Here is a 17,102-nt window from a genome sequence, read left to right as displayed (position 1 = left end):
ATCCCTATTGGAAAAATGCATTGGCAATCTGCCGAGGGAACCCATGGCGGAAGAAACGTCCGGGTTGGCCTACAAAAAGACGTATTCACTGTAACATTCTATGAATAAACAAATTAACAGCCGAAACAAATAGCGCTTCGAATATATTTTTATCTTGTTATATTGTAGTCGTTTCTTTAGCTTAGATTTAGTTTTTGCGATATCATACGCAGCATTGTTGTTGTACGTGAACGTGTCGCATGCAGCCATTGTGCACGAGAATGATAATGAATAAAATTGAAAAAAAAAAATAAATTTGTTTATGCATTTGAAGACGGATCAATTTTATTTTAACCCTTATTTAGAAATTTCCACTTGTATAATAACTGTAAAAATAAAATGTAGGGCTATGATTTCAGAACACAAGGGAAAGGCATAGGCATAAACAAATGATCACAAAACGAACGCAATAGCCTATAAAAATATTTTTTAAGATCACATATTTAAAACATTATATAATGTATTATTCAAAATAAACATAAACAAATATTTCTAATAACAAAATAAATAAAACATTCGTACAAATATAAATGCGTGTCCACCGCGATGAAAAGTATATCCTTGCGCCTCCTGGTGTGGTGAAGGAAAACTGACTCCTTAGTCTGAAGACGGCCGTAATTTAACAACACTGTTATAACACACACGGAAGTGAAATGAGGTGCTTTTAACATTTTCCAAACGGGACTTTGACATTCCTACTACGCTGGTACGTAAAGAACAAATATTTAGGAAAAGTCAGTGAATGCGGATGATGTAGCTTGCTAGTAACTAAATGAAAAAAATCCTAAACTCCGAAATATCTCAGTGACAGGTCAAATGACCTGTCACAGCGCTCCTAGTGTTAACGTATTCATGGTAATGAATAACTGTTATATAATGAGTATTGTACCCTATCAGACCTGTGTTTTGTAGTTGTTCCAATGACCTTCGGTATGCACTTATGGTATGTCACTTTGAATAAAAGCGTCTGCCAAATAAATGTAATGCAATGTAATGCTCCTGCTAGGAACAGGTCCCAGACCTGACAAAATATCTAGAATCAAATAAAGAGGTATGAATGTGCTTGTAACGATGGATGGGGTTGTGGTAGTCTGGATGTAGTAGGAAGACCTGTACAGGTCTTCAATTTTTATCCATACTAAATGGCCAATTAATTTAATAAAAATTTCTGAATTCAAATTTGAATTGGAAATGGTGATAAATATATTATGTGAATGAAGGAATGAAATGGAACTAGAATGTAATACATTTCCCAAATGACTAATTAATTTTATCACTTCATACAAAGTTTACTTTTATTGCTAAGTTTAATAGCAATTGTTAAAAGTATATTATTAAAATTATTTTTTTATTTTGTGTGTGTGTGTTCACCTTGCTAACCCTACCTGGAAAACTATGCAAAGCAAAACAAGCAAAAATTCATTTGAGTAAAAGGCAAAAAACAAACAATTCCCTGTTATTTCAGAATAGACTGGCAGGGGCTCAGGTTATCCTATATTAAGTAATTGGATTGGCTGGGTGACTGTCGATCAAATTCCCTGTAGATTCAACCCTGCCCCTTATGGTAGTGTGAGCGATAAGCGGACTATGCCTGCTATTCCATCTCTTCTCTGCATCTGTGTGACTACGACACCTGCCACCTGCACTGTATTACTTAGTTTCACCAATAATCCATATGCAGTTTGTTAACAACAGAGATTTACAGTACATGTGTGCCTTACTCTGGTAAGTGTGCTTGTCTACTTGAGAAGCACGTGCCATGTTTTTAAAGTGACTAACATCACTTTCATTCACAGGGAGGATACATTAGCTGACTGAATGCTCGTAGCTGCCTTTGCCCATTAGCTATGCTAACTGCTAAGCATCTGCCTGCCCATTTCCCCCATGGGCTTAATTTCAAAGACAAAATGTTGTGTTTTTTGTCACTTCCTGGACCTCTCAGAGTACTGGAGTATTGTCCCAGGCTGTACACCTCATCACAGTAATTTTGTTTTACAGTTAGGGCTGTGTTCCTTAGGGGATGCTAAGTGACAGCTTGGGTGCACGTCCCTGATCCCCTGGCAGCCCATCCCGAAATGAAACGGGGCGATGCGTTACCCACAGGATTCCTGAGAGAGAAACAAGCTCTCTGAGGCAATGATCTCCATTCCTGGTCCTGGAGAGCCATGCATTCTGCTAGTTTTTGTTGTTACTCTCAGCACTTAATTGATCCATTAAAGCAGTCGATTACACAGTTAACTCACCTCACCTGGTTTCTTGGGTCTGAACTGGGTGCTGATATTAAAACAAAAACAAAAACCAGCAGATCCTGTGGCTCTCCAGGACCAAGGTCACCCTTGTAGATAAGACCCAATATAGAAATGAATATCAGGATTCTTGCGCTTATTGTAGCTCACCCACACTAGCGTAAGGGGCCCAGGCCTACGGCCAATCTGATAGACAGTTGAATAACCAATCCAGTGATTTGACATGGGCTATCCCAACCCTCTTACAGTCCATCCTTCAGCCAGGTTATGTGAGTAACCCGTCTTTCTCCCATAACCCCCGCAGCCCTTAGGCAGGTACGTGTCTGCGGGTGCCCCGGGGGTGAGGTCATCAGCAGGTGCCGTGATGCGGTGCCTGTGCACGCGCTCAGTGCGTCGGCCGGGCGGCGTTGGGCCCGCTCTCCGCGCAGTGGCGGTGTGTTATGAGAGCGGCCGCCGGACAGCGTGAGAAACTCCGCAGGTGGCCCGGACAACTCCACACCGCACGCACTGTGGGGCTGTCTCACAGCACAGGGGCGAACTTTTAATAATAAACCATTTAAAGATTAAATTAGCAAAGGTCGCACTCGGAGTACTGACCAGAAGAGCTGTCAAAACAAGCAAACCCTTCAGTCCAAGGTTCAAAATAAAGATTTTTGTGCAATCTAAATCAAGGGTTTCAAAGTTCTTAAATCATCCAAAATTTTCCATTTATACAACTTTTAATCTGATTTCTATGCATCTTTTCAAATATAAAATACCTGATGTTGAAATGGTATTTTTAAAAAATGCTTCTGTTTTTGTGTTTTCCATTATGGATTAATGACAGCTACAGCCTGAAATGTTCAAATAATTCTTTATACTGAGGACTGATTATGTTCAGATATGTTCAATTCTATAATTTCCAGTAAATAATTGCACACTGCCCCTGCCCAGAGAGTGGCCTGACCTCTGTTTTAAGTTCAGTTTTGAAGAAAGAACATTCCCAAAGACTCCCCTTACCAGCGGCCTTATTTAAAACAACAATGCCATCATTACTCATTATTGTATTTTTTTCCCCCCAGCTGGGTTAAATGCACATTTTGAAAGTTAAGACCCTGCACTTCTCAATGTAACACAAGGATGTCTGGTTGATTTATTGTGCTTTCGGAAGCGTTTCTGGCTTTGCCGGGGGAGCTGTCTCTGTGATTAATGCCTTCGCAGCCCTGCTGCATGACTCTGTAATCTGCTGTTGTTTCAGATATTTTAAGCAGCCCATTGCTGGGCAGGTGGCCATTTTCCCACTCCCGGCCCGGGCCTTTGTTATCTGTAAGACTGTACTGCTGAATCAGTGTAGTGGTCCCAGGAGTGCTGAGTCCCACCCACCCATGTGTGGAAATTACTCTGGCTCGTACCGTGAGCGTAGTACACATTACGTTTCCCCCACTGATTCCAAAGTGCTTACCCAGTTTGCAGTAGGTATCATAACTCATCTGCCAAAAAATAAATAAAACAGTATCAGCAGCACTGTACCCTGTTGGTTTGATTATTTACATCAAACTCCAACAAATGGCATTGGAACCAAAGAACACAGATCAGCTGTTGCAGATCGTTCCAGTACACACTTTGCGTGATTTATGTGATTCAGCCAACAGGAAGTGCAAACCACACACTACGTGCTCACTGCTGTGGCCCCATTTGTTATGACTGCTATGAATCATTGCCCGTCACCTTACAAACACTATGTTTTAAAATAATGCTACTTCAGAGGTGATTGTTGGGCTTCTTGGGCATATTTAGGATGATGTAAGTAGATTACTCTTCAAGATATTTGTTAGACAATCTGTTTGCTTGTTTCATCGTTTCTCTTGCCCCTTTGGTGACGTATATTTAATGCAGCCTGATGTTAGCTGCTTGAGCTGCTCCTGGTAAGAGTGAATTAAATGAGTGGATAATCAGATAATACTACAGGGTGCACGTGTGTAACTAACGCTGTGCATTTCATACCCTGGAGCAGCCAGGTGAGTGGACCCTAAATGAGGTAGGAGGGGCTTTTTTGTGCTGCGTGGCTTGTGATTTGCCAGATCGGCCGACTATAAAACTGACGCCCTGCTGTGGGGTGCTCCTGTTCGGTACGGCCAGTTCACGATGAAGATTATCCTGCTCCTCTTCCTCGGTGTCACTCTGTTCTCTCTGGGACAGGGCAGTAAGTGCGACAGCTTCAGCTCTCTGTTAGCGTTAGCCCTAAACCCTCTGCAAATGCTACATTCTGGCTCCTGTGGTTTGCCATTGCTGTCAGGCTAATGTTTGATGCTCGTATTTCTAAGACATACATTTTTATTATAAACCATAGATAATTCATGAGGTGTTAAAGTCCTGTGTTACAGAGGAGAGTGTGCTGTTGACTGTGTCAGTTGCGCTTTGTGTAAAGTTTTCAGTGCGGTGTAATCATGAATACCTTGATGAGCTGTCCTGACCACAGCGCTGCTCTGCTCTACTCCCCTCTGTGCTGTGTGCAGACACCCTGGACTCCTGTCAGCGTCGCTGTGGATACGGGACGGACTCCGCGTACACCTGCCAGTGTAACTCCGCCTGCGAGCGCTTTGGAGACTGCTGCTCCGACTACTACACCCTCTGCAAAGGTTCGGTTCCTCTTTGCACGCCACATCTTTCTTTCACATCCCAGAACTACAGCAGCTCTCTCCTCTGTGCCTTCACCGCATGACGGCAGACCCCTCCCACTCAAACAGAACGCAGCTGATTGGGCTGTCTATAACCTGTGTGTCTACAGCATACATACCACAACTCTGCTCATCCTCCTCCATGGCTTCAGATAAATACAAAACCTTAGTTTAAATATTAATATTAAATATTATATTACATTACAAGCATTTGGCAGACGCCAAGAGAGAAGAGAGAAGTACCGTTCCAAGTGCAGGGAACAACCGCATAGTTTAACTTGGACCCTGCAGGTTAAACTGATTAACACTAACACAAACAAGAACAGCAACGCAGTCTATGCAAAAATACAAGCAGTAGTTAAGACAGGAGTGCATTAACTATGTCAACTACGAAACAGCTACCTAGTTACAACCCTAAGCTTACAGTCAATTTAGAGATTACAGGGAGGTAGGGAGGGATGGGGAGAGGTGCAGCCTGAAGAGGTGAGTCTTCAGTTGTCGCTTGAAGTGTCTCAGCTGTTCTGACCTCCACGGAGAGGTCATTCCACCATCGTGAGGCCAGAACAGACAGGAGGCGTAACCGGGAAGCGCAAGTGCGAAGAGGGGGAGGTGCCAGGCGTCCTGAGGTAGCGGAATGGAGGGGTCTGGCTGGCATGTAGGGTTTGAAGATCTTGTGGAGGTATACTGGAGCTGTTTGTCACTGGCTGTTTATAAATACAAAACCCTGGTCCTAGCCTGTGGGGAAACAAAAGGAACTATACATGTTATCCATGATGGATTGCTAGCCCCTACACTCCCGCCAGACCACTCTGCTCTGTAACCTGTGGTGGCCCTGCCATGTCTTCCTCAAATGGTTTCCTCTTTTTGGGCATGACTCCTCTACTCTGCCCCCTAGTGGTAGAATAAGCTCTCAATCTCCCCACTACTGTCTAACTAACACTAATGTCTCATACCTCAATGTCATAAGTTAATGTGATGATAATGTGATGTCATCACTGGAGAAGAGCAAGAGCTAAATGACTTATTTAGCCAAACCATTGCAAATTGATTGCATATTTGTCATAATTCATTTGTTATATTGCATGTTTATCAATTTCAGATTCAAAATGTTTTATTGGCATGATATATTTTGATATACATATTGCCAAAGCATAATACTTGTAATAATAGCAACAATAAAATTAATGACAACAATAAATATAAAGACTAAAATATAACTGATATAAAATGCAAACTAGTACTAGTAGTAATAACAATAGTAATACTACTACTAATAATAATTATAATACTCTGAATAAATAATACATATATGTTATATAATTAAAAACATATATTTATTTAGCATTTCACCCACTCATAAACCAGGGCACTGCTTCATGAAGCAGGATTACTGAGTAGCTGGATAACTGCATTGAGTAAAACCTGGAACCCTCCAAAATTTGGAACATGGACTGAAGTAAAAGGGCTTTACTCAGCACAGTTATCCAGCTAACTCCGTAATCCTGCTTCATGAAACACCCCCAGAGCTCCACAGAGACGTTAAAGCAGGTCTGTTGTGGAGGTAATCCGTGGCATTACTCTGTTTGGCAGGTTCCACTTCCTGTAAGGGAAGGTGTGGAGAGCGGTATGACTATCAGGACCAGTGCCACTGCAACTCCAAATGCAGCCAGTACAACAACTGCTGCAATGACTACAGCCAGCACTGTGGGGGTGAGCATCGTCTAGGCAACTACAGCCAGCTCCGGTCCAAACCCTAACAAACAACGAGACGCGCAAAATTAACACCTAAAAGGCTTTCAGTGTTCTGAGCGAATGACCAAACTTGAGAATGTGTGGTGATGACCACCATATGTCTCTGAGACTTAAATTTTTACTCATTAAATTGTCAGTGTTAGCTGCCCCCTTGGCTTTGTTTCAGGAATACATAATACTGCCCTCTAGTGGTTGATTTTGGTTATTCCTAACATGTTTCTAACATATTATATAAAGCATAACTAGTATATGTTGCACTGAATAACATATTCCAGGTGTAAATCAGTATCAAGGTCCAGAACTGGGATTTGGCAGGGCATAGAACTCCTATGTGTGTAGGTGTGTCTGTGTCTATCTGTGTTTCCATGAGCGCTTGTATTTCGGCACACTCAACTCCAAACCATTGCAATTGCCAAGGGCACTTTCTTGCAAAGAGAATTCTCTTTGGATGTCACTTCCACCAAATGTCCAGCAGAGGTCACTAGAGTACAAGAAATAAATGGGTTTCCCAGAGCTCCTCAAAGACTGGAGCTCTCAGTATGAGTCCTGGGGAAGGATCAGCTGTTACTCAGCATGAAATTAATTAAGAAAGCAGCTGATTATAAACATCACTCACCTCACCCGGCTTCTTCAGTGGAAGGCTCCTTATCTTTCAGACTTGCGGTATTTGGAATGCTTTTCAGTAAGGCTTTTGAAATAGCAGTGTGGCATCAGCTATGACAATAATCTGTGTTGCGTTCACATCATTTTTTCTGACTCACAATCTAACTAAATGCTTAAGAGAACTGATGGGTTTATTGCCTCTTTCCAGCAGTTTCATCAAGTGATGTGAAAGTATTTCCAGTCTCTGAAACTCCAAATGAGCAGAATACAGAACAACTAGTTTTAAATGTACTAATACTTCACTCTAAAACTGAATGAATTAATTTCTTTAGACTTTGATTTTAGATGATTTTTGGACATATTCAGTTATATTGTTAAGTCTTTTATTATCGCACTATCTACTACTGGTTTAATACTTGTGAAGCATATTATTGTGAAGTAAGTAAATGTAAATGTCTGCATGCCTGCCTGCCTGCTTGTCTGTCTGTCTATCTGTCTGTCTGCATGCCTGCCTGCCCGCCGGTCTGTCTGTCTGCCTGCTTGTCTGTCTGTCTGTCTGTCTGCATGTCTGTCTGCCTGCCTGCCTGCCTATCTGTTTGTCTGTCTGTATACCTGCCTGCCTGTCTGCCTACCTGTCTGTCTGTCTTGTCTGTCTGTCTGTCTGTCTGTCTGTCTGCCTGTCTGTCTGTCTGTCTCTTCACCTCCACCCTGTTTGTTTTCTGGAGGTTCCTCTGGCGGAGCAGCCATCTCAGATTCAGAGCTGAAGACCCTGTCTGAGTTGCTCTACGCGCTGGACTCAAACAAGGCCTCACCCTTTGAGCTGGAGATCGACACTCAGGCCAGAGTGTCCGACTCTCAGACTAGCTCACGGAAGGACCTCTCCCCCCGCCCGTAAGGCTACTACTAACCACACAGCTCTCACCCAACCATAACGATACAAAAATCCATACAGCATACCCTCTACCCTTAGGGCTATGACTATACACACAGCCTGCCCTCTACCTGTAAGACTATAACTATCCACACAGCCTACCCTCTACCTATAAGACTACAGCAATCTATACAACCTACACTCTCTCGTAAGGCTGCAACTATTCTTACAGCTGGCCCCCCATGCACAAGGCTATGAATATGAATATAGCTCACCACCTGAACCATAAGGCACAAGGCTATGACTATCCACAAAGTCCACCCAGTACCCACAAGGCTCTATCCACACAGTCCACCCAGTACCCACAAGGCTCTATCCACACAGTTCACCCAGTATCCACAAGGCTCTATCCACACAGTCCACCCAGTATCCATAAGGCTCTATCCACACAGTCTACCCAGTACCCATAACACTACGACTACCCACACAGTCTACTCCGTACCCATAAGGCTATCACTACACACACAGTCCACCCAGTACCCATAACGCTCTATCCACACAGTCCACCCAGTACCCATAAGGCTACGACTATACACACAGTCCACCCAGTACCCAAAAGGCTACAACTATCCACACAGTCCACTCAGTACCCATAAAGCTATGACTATCCACACAGTTCACCCAGTACCCATAAGGCTCTATCCACACAGTCTGCCCAGTACCCATGAGACTACAACTATCCACACAATCCACCTCATACCCATAAGGCTATGACTATCCACACAGTCCACCCAGTACCCATAAGACTACAACTATCCACACAATCCACCTCATACCCATAAGGCTATGACTATCCACACAGTCCACCTAGTACCCATAAGACTACAACTATCCACACAGGCTGCCTCATGCCCATAAGGCTACGATTATCCACACAGTCCACTCAGTACCCATAAGGCTATGACTATCCACACAGTCCACCTCATACCCATAAGGCTACGACTATCCACACAGTCCACTCAGTACCCATAAAACAATGACTATCCACACAGGCTGCCTCATGCCCATAAGGCTATGATTATCCACACAGTCCACTCAGTACCCATAAGGCTACGACTATCCACACAGCCCACCCCCCAACCAGAAGGTTGTGGTACTATCCACACAGTTCTCCCTTGACCTGTAAGACTACGACTATCCATATCCACACAATCACACACAGCAAGACCCCCTGTTCAGTCACTGTGGCAGAGTTTATGTTGGATCATTTTTGTTTTCACCTTAAAATAACCAAACTGCATAGACTCAAGAATCCTAGTTCAGTGAGTCAATCTGCATCCACTGCTTTATTTGTTCCATTTAGTGCTGAGTGACAATGAAAACCAGCAGACTATGCAGCTCACCAGAGACAGGGTTCGGGCCCTTGACCTTGTATGGTTTAAAAAAGTCCTTTGGGTTCAGCAGCCACTGGCTCAGGCTTGCTGATGTGGGTCCTCTCTGTCTGTCCAGCTTGTTCAGCTACCTGGATTCTTCCCTCTTCTCCAAACCCACATTTGCTGCATTCCTGGCTCTGCTGGACAACTACCAGAGATACACGGGACAGACGGAGAGGTTCAGCTCAGCCCAGCTGGCCGAGCAGGACACCTTCCTTCGGGAGGCTATATCCAACACCGAAATCGGTCAAGAGCTCTACACCTTCTTCCACAGCAAAGGTACCTCGCTCCTCCCACTCCCTGCTGAGTCCCTCTATTCAATATTCACCCTTTTTTAATGCCCCCCTTTTCACCTAATTTGGAATTCCCAGTGGTGTTCATCGCCGTTGCTGAAACCTCTGTTGTACTCTATATTCGGGAGAGCAGACAAGCAAGTGCTGTCTTCGGAAGCATGTGAAGTCAGCCACTGCTTCTTATCCCACCACAGCCTAACGTTAGGCTTGCACAAGTATGAGTCAGAGGAAGACCATTCATGTGCAAACAGGAAGTGTATAGGCACCCAACTGACCAGCAGGGGTCCCTGGTACGTGATGAGGCACTGTCATCCAGGTCGATTGTAACCCTCCCTTTTCTGGGAGATGCCACTTGTGCATTGCCTTGCAAGGCTGCCGCAGTTGACATTGACAAGGTCCGGATTCGATACCAGACTGTAGGCATATCCATGCACTGTAAAAGTGGCTTAACAGGATAAGCCACCCAGCAGTCCTGGATATTCTCACCTCTAATTCAGTTTTAAAAACAACTATTTTAAAACCTGGTTTTACTATAATTCTCTGTGATTTCTGCTGTTATTTCCCCTAATTATTGTATCTCTGTTGTACTTTGTGTTTATATTGTAGGTTGTTTTAGATTAATTGTGTTCATACAAATTTACTGTCCTTTTATTTTTCTGCTAGAGTACACTTTGAGCATCCAATTTGTACCACCTTGTAAACAAAGCTCATTATTATGAATATTCAGTCTGAATGAAGCTGATAAACCAGTATTCATCTATGTGTACGTATATTCTGGGTATTGTATTAGTAGAATGCAATGAGCGGGTGAGTGTAACATATTGCCCGTCATGTTGGTGTGTGTCCGCAGGCTTCTACAGTTCAGAAGCAGAGTTCATATATGACCTGAAGATGATGTGGTTCGGCCTGTACTCCCGCAACAACAATGCAAAGGACTCCAGTGGTTTTGAGCATATCTTCGCAGGTGGGTCTTGACCTTCTACGTCTGCCTGCAAATGAATGTGTATGTTATGGTGATTAGCGAGCATCAGCCATACCATCCTGTACCCTTCTCATGTTAAACTGCTGAAGCTAAGCAGCCATACCACCCTGTACGCTTCTCATGCCAAACTGCTGAAGCTAAGCAGCCATACCACCATGTACCCTTCTCGTGGCTAACTGCTGAAGCTAAGCAGCCATACCACCCTGTACCCTTCTCATGCCAAACTGCTGAAGCTAAGCAGCCATACCACCATGTACCCTTCTCGTGGATAACTGCTAAAGCTAAGCAGCCATACCACCATGTACCCTTCTCGTGGCTAACTGCTAAAGCTAAGCAGCCATACCACCCTGTATCCATGTTCTATGTAAACTTGCGGAAGCTACGTTGCCATACCTCCGCCCTCTCTCTATCTCTTTCTCTCTCTTTCTGTAGGAGAGGTAAAGAACGGTAAAGTGTCTGGCTTTCACAGCTGGATTCAGTTTTACCGGTTGGAGAAGAAGGGTCTGATGAACTACTACAGCCACAGCTTTGATGGGCCCGTAAGTTCACACTGACACACACTCCACTGTGCTCCCATCTGTTCCCACATTCTTCTCCTCCTTCCTGATTATGGATACATAAAGACTGCATGGAAAGCACAAGTGGTAAATGGACTGCATTTATATAGCGCTTTTATCCAAAGCGCTTTACAATTGATGGCTCTCATTCGCCAGAGCAGTTAGGGGTTAGGTGTCTTGCTCAAGGACACTTCGACATGCCCAGGGTGGGGTTTGAACCGGCAACCCTCCGACTGCCAAACAATCGGTCTTACCTCCTGAGCTATGAGCTAAGTGTATTTTTTTCTCAGTCCGAGTGTACTGATATGAAGTAAAATGCTACTGTCAGGTTGCTATAGAGTTGAATCTTAAGGCATCAAACATTTCATTGGTTGCGCAATTTAATCATAATTTACTTTGAGGGTATGTACACAAGACACAGAGATGTCTAGTAAGCTCTGAGATGAATAATGTTAGTAGAACTAGTTAAGGAGAACCTCTCTCTCTTGCTCCCTTTCTCTCACTGTCTCTCTCTCGCTCGCTCTGTCACTCTGCTGCCCTCTCTCTCTCTCTCTCTCTCGCTCTCTCCCCCCTCTCTCTCGCTTGCTCTCTCACTCTCACTCTCTCTCTATCTCTCTTGCATGTTCTCTCGCTCTCTCCCACTCTCTCTCTCAGTGGACTACGTTTCCTGATATTCTGGGCATGCAGTTTAACTGGGACGGCTACTTCAAGCAAGTGGGCTCTGCCATCATCGGCAGCAGCCCAGAGTTTGACTTTGCCCTGTACAGCCTCTGCTACATCGCCCGTCCTGGGAAACAGTGAGTGACCCCCTACCCAGCAGCCATATCAACCCAGCCATACCACCCAGCAGCTATATCAACCCACCCATACCACCCAGCAACCATACCAACCCAGCCATACCACCCAGCAACCATACCAACCGAGCCATACCACCCAGCAACCATATCAACCCACCCATACCACCCAGCAGCCATATCAACCCACCCATACCACCCAGCAACCATACCACCCAGCAACCATACCAACCCAGCCATACCACCCAGCAACCATACCAACCCAGCCATACCACCCAGCAACCATACCAACCCACCCATACCACCCAGCAGCCATATCAACCCACCCATACCACCCAGCAACCATACCACCCAGCAACCATACCAACCCAGCCATACCACCCAGCAACCATACCAACCCAGCCATACCACCCAGCAGCCATATCAACCCACCCATACCACCCAGCAACCATACCAACCCAGCCATACCACCCAGCAACCATACCAACCCAGCCATACCACCCAGCAGTCATACCAACCCAGCCATAACACCCAGCAACCATACCACCCAGCAGCCATACCACCCAGCAACCATACCAACCCAGCCATACCACCCAGCAACCATACCAACCCAGCCATACCATCCAGTAGCCATACCACCCAGCAGCCATGCCAACCCAGCCATACCACCCAGCAACCATACCAACCCAGCCACACCACCCAGCAGCCATACTACCCAGCAACCATACCATCCAGATAGAACCCTGCAGTTCTAAAGTCTTTATCATCTGCAGATAGAACCCTGTAGTTCTAAAGTCTGTATCACCTGCAGATAGAACCCTGTAGTTCTAAAGTCTTTATCACCTGCAGATAGAACCCTGTAGTTCTAAAGTCTGTATCGCCTGCAGATAGAACCCTGTAGTTCTAAAGTCTGTACCACCTGCAGATAGAACCCTGTAGTTCTAAAGTCTGTACCACCTGCAGATAGAACCCTGTAGTTCTAAAGTCTGTATAACCTGCAGATAGAACCCTGTAGTTCTAAAGTCTGTACCACCTGCAGATAGAACCCTGTAGTTCTAAAGTCTGTACCACCTGCAGATAGAACCCTGTAGTTCTAAAGTCTGTATAACCTGCAGATAGAACCCTGTAGTTCTAAAGTCTGTATCACCTGCAGATAGAACCCTGTAGTTCTAAAGTCTGTATCACCTGCAGATAGAACCCTGTAGTTCTAAAGTCTGTATAACCTGAAGATAGAACCCTGTACTTCTAAAGTCTGTACCACCTGCAAATAGAACCCTGTAGTTCTAAATTCTGTATCACCTATAGACAGAACGCTGTAGTTCTAAAGTCGGTACCACCTGTAGATAGAACCCTGTAGTTCTGAAGCCTTTTTTTGTCTCTGTGCTTTCAGGTGCCACCTGAGCTTGGGGGGGAAGACTCTGGTCATCCAGACGTACACCTGGGATAACTCATATTACGGCGACGGAAAGAAATTCATCGCCTCCGGTTTCCCTGCCACTCCTCGAGCTCTGCTTCTACACCCTTCAATCCTCAACTCCGAGGACGAGTAACTGTTCATCCCCAAAACTCACGCATCGCCGATTACCATGGCAACGCTTATTAAATGGTGCTGAACGCTCGCCCAGCCAGTCGTCTTTTCTGTTCCGGAATGTTCCGTCAGCCCTCCTGCAAGGGCCCTCCTACACTACCCACAGTGTCACAGCTGCTCCAGTCCAGCCATCCCTGTCACAACCGTACTCCTGTCAGAATAATGCTCGCTTTTGAAGCCATCTTTGCTTCTGATTCATCTGTCTTTGTCCAGAACAATATCTTAAAATTCACAGACATACTGCGACAAATACTCCCTTAAAACCAATGAATATCTAAAGGCATTTGAAAAACTTACGACATTTCTTTAACGTAATAAAATCGAGTTGTCATAAAAATATTCTACCTGCCTAGTTGGTGATGTACTTTGCTTAATTTAACTCACAAATTGACCAGGGTTTCATCATTTAAGAGGAACTTTGAATTCCAGTTGTGTTCAACAGATGCCAATTATTAACGGGTACATGTTAAACAAATACTGAAAGTCAGACTAACCACAAAAAATAAATGCTCCATGTAAAACATAGAAAACATAAATAACATACATTTTATTCCTGTCCATAGTCCATTGTTATGATATAGCTTTCATCATTGGTAATCGAGAATTTGACCACTATTAATAAAGTTGACAAAACTGAAAGAAAATGTCATCACTATTTTCATGCAATATATTATACACAACAGCCAAATATTAAACCTCTTTGAATAACTGCTCAGCCCCAAACACACAGATTTTTATGCACCATCCATCATGTACTCAATGGACCTTAAAATGGGCACTAACGTGTCTCCAGTTTCGGAATGATGGCCACACGCGCCCCCCACAGAGTGGCCAGCCGCACTCCCCCCGTCTGCGAGAAAGGGTTTAACTGTTCTGTGTTCAGCGTGGGTTTGCACTTGACAACGTTTCACAACATTTCACAACATTTCTTTGATTTGGACCCTGCTGTGTCCTTGCTATGGCTCACACCCCCGTGGAACTGTGCCCCCCCCCTCCCCAACCCTCACACCCCCCACCCACTCACCACCCCACCCTCACACCCTCCACCTGCACAACCCCCCCCCCCCCCACCACCACCACCACCACCCCCACACCCACAAACAAGCAACAAGAAACAAACCAGAAAAAAGGCCAAAGCAAAGCCAAAACAGACAACCTATAAAAGACCAGATTTGTTTGGGGTGTGATTTTCCCACGTGAGTGGGCAAGTTATCATCGTCTCTGGGTTTATCTCTGGGTTTATAATTTATTCTCTCAGTCCCGAGGGGTAACAAAGTAGACACTTTATTCTTCTGAGCTGACAGAACAATCACCTGTTTCCTCTTCATGTGAATCACCTGAAGAAAATGTATTTTCTTGGATTTTTTTTCTTTGCATTACTCATTGTTACTCAAAAGTATTATTCATCAGCTAATTTACAGTATTACTAAAAAACTTGCATTGACTTGCGATGCACACGTATGTCCGAGTGAGCACACAGGCTTTAGAGGAGCTGTATTTTCAGCCTATTGTCATAAAGCGCCAAGGATGCACTTTTTTGTTTTGCCATTTTTTAAGAAAAATAGTATCATATTTTTGTTCAAATAGAATTAATGTAATTGATCAGGGGGGCGGGGGTGGTTTCTATTGTCCCTCAGGAGTTCTTACAGACTGATTAATCATATTATTGCTGCTCCCCCCAGCAACCTCCTCCAAATCGCCTTACCCCACCAAATCTTCACGCCACCTGATTTCTGTTTAATTATATTATATTTCTCCCTTCGCTGTGTCATGGTAATAAGCAGAGTCCTCACCACCTGCTCCAACATTAGCAAAGTCTAATATGGGCCCAGGAGACTATATTCTATTGGGCTGCATGCCCAGGGAGTCAGCCAACAGCAGGCACCCCAGGAGGCTGAGAGAGGGGGGCTAACAGGGAGTTCTAATGCCCCCAGATGAAGGTCTCCCCCCCCAGAGCAGGGCTCATGACGGGCCAGTCCCTGTGCTGGTGACTCAAGCCGTACATGTGCTGCTCAAAACCTGATAGCTGTGAACTCACTAGACCTCAGAGCTCTCTGATTAGGCTCTTCTCTCAGTTAGCATCTCAGTTAGCATCTCAGTTAGCCTCTCATTAGCCGTCTCAGTAGTCATCTCAGTTAGCTGTCTCAGTTAGCCATCTCAGTTAGCATCTCAGTTAGCGTCTCAGTTAGCGTCTCAGTTAGCGTCTCAGTTAGCCATCTCAGTTAGCATCTCAGTTAGCCATCTCATTTAGCTGTCTGAGTAAGTAGTCTCAGTTAGCTGTCTCAGTTAGCCATCTCAGTTAGCATCTCAGTTAGCTCTCTCAGTTAGCTGTCTCAGTTAGCCGTCTCAGTTAGCTCTCTCAGTTAGCCGTCTCAGTTAGCTCTCTCAGTTAGCGTCTCAGTTAGCGTCTCAGTTAGCATCTCAGTTAGCTCTCTCAGTTAGCCGTCTCAGTTAGCTCTCTCAGTTAGCTCTCTCAGTTAGCCGTCTCAGTTAGCTGTGTCAGTTAGCCGTCTCAGTTAGCTCTCTCAGTTAGCCGTCTCAGTTAGCTCTCTCAGTTAGCTGTCTCAGTTAGCCGTCTGCTAACGTGTGTCTCGTGCTGCAGCAGCTCAGGGTCGTTTTTACACAAAAGACTTCATGCCTTAGAGTGTGGGTCGAGCCAAGCTTGAACATGCGATGAAATGAGGGGGTTCAGTGAAAGGGAGATGTAGCTGACATCCAAGCGCAGTTCAGTCATTATCACAAATCATTATCACGAAGCTCCTCCTCTTCATCAGCTGTCTTCCAAACAGGTAAACGCAGTCTACACAGCTGACATGCATGCCTAGGCCTCGGTCCTCAGCATGGCTAAGTAGTCTATGGAGGAGCCCAGGTTAGAATGTAGGTTCCACAGAAATATGGATCGCTTGGTTGGGCATTGAATTGGGACCATGCCAGTGGTCAATGTGAACTGTTGCCCTGCCCGGTGACACACAGCTCGCTCTAGTGTTGCTCAGGGATGGAAAGGTTTCAGCTGGTCTGGGTGGCAGCACCTCATTGTGCACCAGCGGCCCCCGCTGGTCATTTGAGTACCTGCAAGTCAGCTTTTGGAGACACCCATGAAGTGTGTTCCTCTAACTCGTGTCTGTGTGAGCTTGGCTTGTGGACCGTGGTGTGGTAAGAAGTGGTGGCTGACACCATGTGATCATCATGTGCTTCAGAGGAGAGCGCAAGGTTGTCTGCGCTCACCAAGACTGAGAACAGAGAGGTGATGCGACAACAAGCACCGATAAAAACACAGCTGGGAATTT

At 44.9% G+C, this 17,102-nt stretch overlaps 1 protein-coding gene across 1 annotated transcript; it reads left to right on the top strand.

Moving 5' to 3' along the window:
- Nucleotides 1–4,383: 4,383 nt before the first annotated feature.
- Nucleotides 4,384–13,846, top strand: endou (endonuclease, polyU-specific). The gene is made up of 9 exons (XM_064306041.1): nt 4,384–4,467; nt 4,781–4,903; nt 6,533–6,652; nt 8,023–8,188; nt 9,678–9,880; nt 10,745–10,858; nt 11,309–11,415; nt 12,088–12,230; nt 13,618–13,846. The coding sequence occupies exons 1-9, from the start codon at nt 4,410–4,412 to the stop codon at nt 13,775–13,777; spliced, it is 1,194 nt and encodes a 397-aa protein (XP_064162111.1). The 5' UTR covers nt 4,384–4,409; the 3' UTR covers nt 13,778–13,846.
- Nucleotides 13,847–17,102: the final 3,256 nt, after the last annotated feature.

The sequence above is a fragment of the Anguilla rostrata genome, chromosome 13 (genome assembly GCF_018555375.3).
Source record: "Anguilla rostrata isolate EN2019 chromosome 13, ASM1855537v3, whole genome shotgun sequence".
In the NCBI taxonomy this organism is placed as follows: domain Eukaryota; kingdom Metazoa; phylum Chordata; class Actinopteri; order Anguilliformes; family Anguillidae; genus Anguilla; species Anguilla rostrata.
This window is presented reverse-complemented; position numbering and strand designations above follow the sequence as displayed.

Coding starts and splice junctions, on each gene's coding strand:
- endou (XM_064306041.1), top strand. CDS start 4,410: ATGAAGATTATCCTGCTCCTCTTCCTCGGTGTCACTCTGTTCTCTCTG. Junction 8,189..9,677: donor AAGGACCTCTCCCCCCGCCC/GTAAGGCTACTA, acceptor CTGTCTGTCCAG/CTTGTTCAGCTACCTGGATT. Junction 11,416..12,087: donor GCCACAGCTTTGATGGGCCC/GTAAGTTCACAC, acceptor TCTCTCTCTCAG/TGGACTACGTTTCCTGATAT.